The following is a 9507-nucleotide window of genomic DNA, read 5'->3' as shown; positions in this document are numbered from 1 at the left end:
CAAATTGCCTAGGCTATCCCCGGTTACAGAGTTGGTGTTTTTTTCTGTAAAATGCCTAATCTCAGCCGAAAATATTAGCCTATTCATTCCTTAAAACAGACTGTAAACTTGTAGGCTGCATTCATGTCTTGCAACGGGTGAAAAATCCATCAAAAACACACCTATTTCAACTAATTAACGATAGATGATTTAGTTAGTCGGTAGTTGATACATGGGCAACATTTTTGAGGCAACATTTTGAGGCAACATATTGAGTTCAGCAATGTTATGGATTGACAAAACAGTGGCTGCAATGTAACATATTGGAATCAAAGATCAAAAGTATCTTGTTGGTCGCAGCTGTGTTTAAATTTGCCCATCAATATGCATGCCTTCAGATCACGACTACATGTAGGATTGATGTAGGCTGTAATGTTTTTACCAAATTCATTGCCCAGGCCTGCTGCATAAACATTTTCTGAATTTCACGACCCAAAGACTACCTGAAGTGATGCATTTTGTGTCGTTTTTGCGCACAGAGAAAAAAATCCAGGAGACTCAACGGGTGATGCTTCATTCAGTGACTGTATGAGTCATATAGTCTTATCTATAAAGAAGCCAAGTGGCAGCAGAGCGGTCCTGCTGCAGGACCGAGCTGATGTAACCCATGTGATTCACTAGAGGCTGCTGTGGGCCAAGCCGACCCGGGCCATCAACTTGTTTCCACAGCAGCCACACTGCTGGCTGCCAAATCCAATGCTTACATACTACATAGGTCATGAGGATGTACTGCTTACTGCACTCAAGTGGTGATTAAGTATGCAGTCTAGATGGAAGTATACTAACATGGACAGCATGGCCAGACCAAGCTTAAAAACAACACAAATTAGAATCAACATTAGGCTACTTTTTTCCAATAACAAAATATATTATTATTTACAATTCTATAAGCCTTAGTTACTTAGTTTTTATTATCCTACATTATATTTATTAGCACTTAATACATTTGGCATGAAATTGCTATTAATTCTTGATTAAATAATGGCATTAGCAGGAATAGCTATACAACTTTGGTCAAGTGCATGATAAGGCTGTTAATTAGCAATCATCATTACTCAAAAAAAGCAACATTTTACTTATTACTTATTCATCCATTAAGCCTGATATCTCAGGTTATATCTACTGGTCTGATTTTGATGAAACTTGGATGGATGATGCATCTAAGAAATTACACTGATTCGCCTATGGGGACACTATAATTAAAGACCAAAACATTTTCATAATTTTTTTTGGCCATTTCTGCTTTATTTGGACAGTTGCAGTAGAGAGAGACAGGAGGACGGGGCAGGGAGAGGGGATGACATGCAGCAAAGGGCACCGGCCGGATTTGAACCCTTGCCACTATAAGGACTTAGCCTTACTGCTACCACTCTGCCGGTTGAGCCACACAGGACCAAAATGTTTAACTCAAACCTGATATCTCAGACACCACTGGTCCGATTTTGATGAAACTTGGAGGGATGATGCGTTTGTGGGGGGAGAAGTTTACTATTGTGATGAATTCTGTTCAAGCAGGTGCTTGCGGAGATTTAATTTTGTGTTATTTGCACTGACTACAATGTTCCTGTCATCCTTTCGCTCGATAAATTCAAAGTAGTGGGAATACTTCCACTTTTGTGTCATTTTGCATCTAGGCTAGTTCAGAACTGCTCACATCAACTTAGGGGACGATGACTAATTCGCCCAGTGGTTTTCCATCCTGGTCGTCAGTACTCAGACTACTGCTGGTTTTCTATCATACCAGGTAGTTAATTGCAGTTATTTGCATTCACCTGCTGTGCCAGGTGTAAATCAATACCTGGTTAGATGGCTACAATGAAAACCAACAGGACTACTGAATTTAGTTAGTCTATATGGCAAAATGAATCAAGGTTGGATTGGATATATAGAGTTTTTAGATAATTCAGCATATTTAGTGGGTTGATAACGCTGTGACGTCACATTTAAAGCAGGAATTTTGACCTAACTGTGATCAGACACCTCACCAATTTGTGGCCAAATAGCCCACTTTGGGAGTCAACACATTAACATTGTTCGCGGTGGTCCAAAAAGTGGCTACATTTGTCACTAGTTGCTTTTGAGAAATACATTTTTCACAGAGTCTAAAAAAAGTCACTAAATCTGGCAACAACGTCACCAAGTTGGCTGCAGTGTGTAGAGCTGGACTCTGCAGATGTTTTTGTTAAGAGCTGGGCTGTGAAATCCACCCCACCCTGTTTCTCCATGACATACGAGTGACATGTAAGAGTTTCTCTCCTCATAACACTGTGTCCCTTTACCATTAACTGTTGCATGTTGGAAAGTTTACTAATCATTTTTAAAATGTTTTTTAACTCATCAGGGGAAGTATCAAGTGTTCTTTGGGGATGTATAGTGTGGAAGTTTGACATCAAATCCTTTTTTGGTGAAGTGGTGCACGACTATCCAGAAGTCAGTGTCACCAGCTAAACATTTAGTGATGACGCTGTTGAATGCTCTGCTGCTATTTGTGTATGATCATGCTGTGCTGGTCTGACAGTTATGCAGCATCCATTCATTTGACAGGTGACTCATACCATCAGGCTGACAGGCTGACAGGCTGTCAGGCGCAGGTACACCCTGTATGTATGTATGTATGTATGTATACACCTGGGTGCTGCTGGCTCTGTGTGGGGCAGGCTGGGCTTATTGCACCTATACATACAGTATCTCTCTTCCTCTGGAGTAGGAGCATTGAATCTGAGCTTGGTCTGAATTGGGTAAGCGAGGCATATAATGCTGTGACCGACGATGCGGTGATTCCTGTTATTCTAATGTGACAACACTACATTTGATGTCAGAAGAAAAAAGGAACAGCAACATTAGTGCCAACTGGCCCAGTTTAGTTTGTTTATTGGTCGTTGACTTGCCCCTTTCTACTGAGACAAATGTCAGATTGTTATGGCTATAGCCGTCAAGAAACCTGCACACTTTCAGACACCTTTATTGGCACTAATGAGGGTTAAAGGATCAGTTAAAGATCAAAGACTGAGGAGAAGTGGAGGCTATTCAGGATGGATTGTAAGATGGGTGTCATAATTCTGCCATTTCAAGCTGTTAATTACAAGAATATGGCCTTAATCGTCCCATACATGCACTCAAAATACTGAACTGATCATTGGAACCATTGGGGGACATTTTGGCATTCAACATATTTGGTAAATCTGACCGCTGTACCATTATGCTTAATGACCATCTGGAGTCCAAAAGCTGCTTAAAGGTTCTTTTAATTGTCTATTTTACTTTCATTCTACATCATTCTGCTTAAAAAATATGAATTTCTGAAATAGAGGATGATGGGACTCCCTTGCTCGTCTTTCCTGGTGTGACAACTTATTTTTTATCTGACAAATAAATGGGTGGCATTGATGGTTTAAAAAAAAAAAGGCTTCAAACAGCTGTCATTACCTGTAATGCCACTGGAATGCATTGTAGCAAATCGTTGTCTCTTTGTTGTTGTTTCTTTCAAAACACACAGTGCATTGTGGGAGAGTCGTGGAGAAGGTGTGTTCAGTGTCGTGTCAGCATAACTAGTCACAACTTAGTAACTGGTTCTCTGCATTATCATAGTTTGAGCAAGTACCATGTAGTTGTTGTGGAGAAAAATCAACATTTTCATGGGGATATCCGGACTTGCACACGTATGAATGTTCCTTCTTCAAACAACATGACATATAGCATATAACATGTAACATAACAATAAACAACATGACCACTACTAGTCAAACAAATGAACTTGAACTCTGTAGCCTGGGTGTCAGACCATAATACATTGGTGACAGCCTGTGACTCAAAGGCATAACAGAACTAACCCTACTGTGACAAATAACCAATACACAGTGTAAGACTTCACCACAGACTTTATTCTACGTGATCCTCACTCTTGATTAGTCAAAGTAATTGCTAAGCGGCAGTAGTCCAAGGATCAGTTGATTAGATTTTGGTTGTGATCTGGAAAGCCTTAGATAGCCTCCCAGGTGAACTAAGAGCAATTTGGAAGACAAATGAATAGTGTGAAAAGATCCGGCCCTTTTAGAAGTCTAAACTCCCATCTCTTCTTCTTTGGTTGGAACTCAGAAATGTTAGACATACTTTTACTTGCTAAGAAGCGTTTACTGTTAACCTAAAGGAAGGATGTACAAAATCTTGTAAAAAACCTGTTGTATGGCCTCAAATTGTCATGGGCCGGTGTTCCCCTTTAACTGCGTATCTCAGTTCACTTCAGATATTAGCCATGATGTGATATAGATGTAAGACCTTGTTTTGTTTTGTTTTGTTTTGTTTTGACAGGTGAGGATGATGGAGCTGCAAACGGAAAAAAGGTTCCACAACTTGACCCTCGAACAAATCCAGGCTCTGGACAAGGTCTTGACTGAGGTAATCCCCATCCATGGGAGAGGAAACTTCCCCACACTGGAGGTGAGGGCAAAAGACATCATTCATATGGTGAAGGATCGGCTGGTTGAAAGAGACATCCAGGTTAAGGACATCCGCCTTAATGGCTCCACCGCTAGCCATGTGATGGTGAGGGATAATGACATGGGCTACAGAGACTTGGACATCATTTTCGGAGTGGAGCTGCCCAGGCAGGAGGATTTCCAGGTGATTAAGGAGGTGGTGCTGGGCAGCCTGCGAGACCTCCTCCCCTGCGGAGTTAACAGACGGAAAATCACCTGCCTGACTATGAAGGAGGCCTATGTCCAAAAGATGGTGAAGGTTTTCAATGAGCATGACAGATGGAGCCTTATCTCGCTGTCTAACAACAGAGCGAAAACCGTGGGGCTCAGATTTGTTAGTTCCCTCCGAAGACAGTTTGAGTTCAGCGTGGACTCCTTCCAGATAATACTGGACCGCATGCTGGAGTCGTACTGGGAGACCGAGAGGAAACAAGGAGGAAAGTTGACATTGAACAGTGAGAATTTACACCTCGGCAATGCGGAGGAGAAAAAAGAACAGCAGCAATCTACCACTCCTCAGGATATCAAAGAGGATATTGAAAAAGACTCGGCAATGGCAAGCAGCGCTGAAAGTCCACGGCAGGAAGAAGAAGTTACCGTGCCCGAGAAAGACCTTTCACATCCAGTGGCTGAGCATGTAAATGGAAAGCCTGAGATGCAGCAAGTGTTAGAAATTGAGAGTGCCGGCTTACATTTACCGTCTCTGCAGGATGAAGAGGAAGTGGACGGCATAGAGGATGTTCACTCAGAGGAGGACATCATGTTTGAGCTATGTGGAGAAAATGAGGAAGAAAAAGAACAATTTCACACAACAGATTATCCTTCAGTTTCATCCCCCAAAACTTTATTTACAGAAGTCCATGATCCTCTGGTGGCAAATGTATGTTTAACGCTACAGGGTAATGAAGAAGAGTTATCTGAGCCACAAGCTTCCAAACCACCATCCATAGAGCAGACAGAGAAGTCAGCCGCACAAGAAACAGTCCAGTGTGAAGAAATGACTCAATTCAAAGCAGACTCGGTAACCCACAGGACTGAAAATACTTCTAGCCTCCAAGATTCACATCTCGAATGCTCCTTTCCTCCTCCAGCTAAGAAAACCTGCAGCACGTCACAGGACATCGTACCAGACTATTGCCCTTCACCTAAATTACAAAGAAAAATGTCACGGAAGACGATCAGTAAGCCGCCGCTCCCTGAAAAATGGACTTTATTAACAGATTTGTCAGATCTTACAACGCAGCTGTTTCCACCCATAGAACTACCAAAAACAATTCAGCCAAAGCCTCCTTTATTGGACAGCGCTCAAGTTCATTGCTCAAATCTCCCAGGCTCCGTGCCCAAAGCCTCCGAGGGTGCAGAAACTCACACAGATCCCGCGTGCAATCCAACCGCCGCGCTTCAAGACGGAAACGGCTCAGCTCAAACGGTAGAGCAAACTGTCAAGCCAAAACACTCAAAAAAGCCTCCTGACTCAAAGACTCAAAATCACTCATATGCAGCAAACGTAGCCCCGCAGCCTAAGCTTGCTGACCAGAAAGCAGCAGGGCCAGCGGACACCGTCCCGTACAGCGCGGGGTCAGGCACGTGGTCCGGGGCGGGAGGGAAGCCCGCCATCACCGTCGAAGCGGAGTGCATGTACGGGGACTTCGAGCAGGCGATGGACCACCTCCGCCTCCGCCTCATCGCCACCCACAACCCCGAGGAGATCCGAGGAGGCGGCCTGCTGAAGTACAGCGACCTGCTGGTGAGGAACTTCAGGCCGGCCAGCGAGACGGAGATCAAGTCCTTGGAGCGCTACATGTGCTCCCGCTTCTTCATCGACTTTCCCGACGTGGGCGAGCAGCAGCGTAAGATCGAGGCCTACCTGCAGTGCCACTTCATCGGCAGCGAGGAGACGAGCAAGTACGACTACCTGATGACCCTGCGGCGCGTGATAGACGAGAGCACGGTGTGCCTGATGGGACACGAGAGGAGGCAGACGCTCAATATGATCACGGTCCTGGCTCTGAGGGTGCTGGGCGAGCAGAACGCCATCCCCAACACTGCCAACGTCACCTGCTTCTACCAGCCGGCGCCCTACATGACGGACCCCATCTTCAGCAGCTACTTCATCGCCCAGGCCCAGCCGCCGCTCGTCTACCACCCCTACCCTCTGCACGTGCACATGCAGACTGGCCTAGTGTAGCTGTGGCGTGCCCATAGGGAGAGGCTGCATTCAGTACGGTGCTCTGTAACCAGAGGCACTTTGGAGGTTTGAAACAAACGGGCGACCATGGGCGCGGTATCGTTAAACGCTTTGAAATCCCTCCTGCCTGTGACATGAAGGACCGAGGTCAGAGCGGAGGGGCTTTTGCTAGAGGCCAGCGAGTCGCCGTTTCAAGATGAAGACTTTTGAATAGGAAAGAATAGCTAACTGCCCACTTTCAGCACGCTCCGAGAGAGAATTTGATCGAAGTAGAAGGACTTTGTTCATGGCAGATTCAGCTTAGCTTTGGCGGGTTCGGATGCTCTGTGCTGGTTTCCCTGCCGTGTTGAGGAGCATATTGTGATGTGATAATTCACTACGGATAGAAGATACACTTATCTAATGTACAAAAGCACTATCTATGAAAAACCTACTGGCAACAAAAGTCTTGATTTGGTTTCAGTAATGATAAAGGCTGTTAGCCTTAGGTGTATGAGGGGTCGTAACCCTGTATAGCTGTATCGTGAATCATCATTCTCTATGGAGTAAATTTCAGCACGTGGCTATGCCTGTGTATTTATTGTATAGAAATAGAGCACCATTTACTGAGGTCACAAATTAGCAAAATTCACTATGGTATTTCCGTGATCTCATAAGTTCTGTAATTGTGAATGTAAACAACTAGTTTCCAAAGCTAGAAACAAGAGATCCAAGACTCAAGTCCATGATGCCATCAACAGACAAAACCCAGAGCCGCTCTATTGACAGTTAATGACCAATTTTATCGACTTAGAGAATGTTTGGTTGGGCTTTTACACTGTTTTAGCATAGTACTCCCTTATGAACCAGAAATTGTGCCCATATCCCCATGAACTCACCCTGCTTACTGTCAAATGAAGTCTCCTGTTCCTTGTCAAAGGAGCATCTCCAGGATCTTTTTGAAGCGATATGTTCACAAATGTCAACTAAACAGCTCAAGAAAAAAAAAAAACATAACATGATGAATCCTGTTTTAGAATGGATTTTCCCTCTGTGTGCCCATTTACATCTTCAATAGGTTAAATAGATTTTTCTCTGTGTATTAAGTGGTGACAGTTGTTTGTTATAGTAAATGTCAGCTCTGTGGGGGATATGCCTGCCTCTGTGTGCAAAAACTCTTTCTGCACATGTCAAGTAGTTGATATGTTGATGCTCTGTCCCTGTGTGTTTGTTCATAGTGTATGCATACATGTACTCAATATAAAAAACAAAAGATTTCAGCACAGGTTATGATATGTGGGCTGATCACGCTAAATCTGAGACTGAAGCACAATGTAAATGCACATAGCTATTGTTGATTAGTGAGGATGTTTCTGACATGTTTGTGATTCTCCGGTTAAATATTGAAGACATCTAAAATACTGTGTGCAGTTAGTGCCCGATGTAGCTTTAAATTAGTAAAGATTGTATCTATCTTGAGACTCTTGGTATTGTGTGTCATTAAGGAACTGTTTCAGTAGAGAAATTGAAGTATTCCTGTTATGATATCTAGTTGCCCAGTTTGTTTTGTTATTGTGATAATAAACATAACACATCTGCCCCTTGTCTGGAGTCTTCCTTTTAACCCAGATGATGATGATGAAATTCCCTGCAAAGTGATCATGTTCTTTTCTAACATTTCTGTCATAATAAAAGCTGAACCGGTGAAGTGCCACAGTCTACAGGAGGTTAGGATGAATAATATTTTGTAATGTTAACTGCATAGCATCTGTTGCATTCGTATCTTACTAGGCAACAAGGGGAGATTGATCTGGTAAGATTGATCTGTAAAATTGTGTATGCATGATATTTTCAGTAAATTGCAAGAAGGGGCATAATCAAACCATTGGTGTTACGTTGAATACTTACTATTTTTTACGTTTTTTGGTGCCATGGCAACGTTTTTAGCAAAGAGGAATAAGGCTGAAGGTTTTTAGCTTCGGCTTCTCTTATCAACTTTAGTAGTTCTCAGGTACAAAGAATTCTGGGACATTTTTTCAAGTCCACATCCCATGAAGTTAGCGTGCTGTGTAGATTGCAGGACCGTGAACATAAGATGGCAGCTTCCACTTTTTACATCATTAGTCCTTGCCAGAGAGCAAACCTTTAAACTCTCTTGTGGCAGCACAAGAGTTTAAAGGTCCCATATTATAGGAATTTAAACAAATAAAGAACATTTTCCTCTATGTACATATATGATCAAATATGTTTAATGAAGACATTGTTGAAATGCTATTTTGTTTGAGTGGATAAATTCAAAGTTATTACATTTTCAAAAATCCACTCTTTTTCCCAGACAGTTTCAGACTAACTCCAGTAAACACACCTCAACTGGACTTGGTCCTGATTGGCTCCCATCATTAAAGGATTACTGAAATCCGTCCAATCCGGCCAGTTTACAGCCTTTGAAGTGGAAAGCCTCAAATCAACTGGTTTATCTCATTTGAATTAGAGGAGCTGGTGATGTCAGCCAACAACAGAACTGCATTTATTTGCCAAACATCATGAAGAACATTATTCTCATCCTGAGCCAGAGTAGATGTGAAAACAAAATCATTGAAAACTGAGTCATATGTGAGCTTTAAAGCCATTGTTAGCCTGAGGAGTGGTGGCAGGTCTGTTTGTGGTTCAGAAATGCAGGAACTGTGCGACCAAGTCCATTATGTGTAAACTCATCAGCAAATGCTATTGATTTTCCTTTTCCCTCTGATTCATAGTGAGTGCACTGACTAAAGTAAGACCAACAGTGATATACTTCTGTTGCATTAGTGCCTGTCCCTCCCAGTC

General features: G+C 42.9%; 1 protein-coding gene across 1 annotated transcript; it reads left to right on the top strand.

Moving 5' to 3' along the window:
- Positions 1-4353: 4353 nt before the first annotated feature.
- LOC139931811 (terminal nucleotidyltransferase 5C-like) lies at positions 4354-6702 on the top strand. The gene is made up of 2 exons (XM_078286413.1): positions 4354-4969; positions 6119-6702. Exons 1-2 carry the CDS (start codon positions 4354-4356, stop codon positions 6700-6702), a joined length of 1200 nt encoding a protein of 399 aa, XP_078142539.1.
- The last annotated feature ends 2805 nt before the right edge of the window (positions 6703-9507 follow it).

The sequence above is a fragment of the Centroberyx gerrardi genome, chromosome 11, assembly GCF_048128805.1.
Source record: "Centroberyx gerrardi isolate f3 chromosome 11, fCenGer3.hap1.cur.20231027, whole genome shotgun sequence".
Taxonomy (NCBI): Eukaryota; Metazoa; Chordata; class Actinopteri; order Beryciformes; family Berycidae; genus Centroberyx; species Centroberyx gerrardi.
Note: the sequence above shows the minus strand (reverse complement) of the source record. Positions and strands in the feature narration are given on the sequence as shown.

Coding starts and splice junctions, on each gene's coding strand:
- LOC139931811 (XM_078286413.1), top strand. CDS start 4,354: ATGATGGAGCTGCAAACGGAAAAAAGGTTCCACAACTTGACCCTCGAA. Junction 4,970..6,118: donor AGGAAAGTTGACATTGAACA/GTGAGAATTTAC, acceptor CCGGGGCGGGAG/GGAAGCCCGCCATCACCGTC.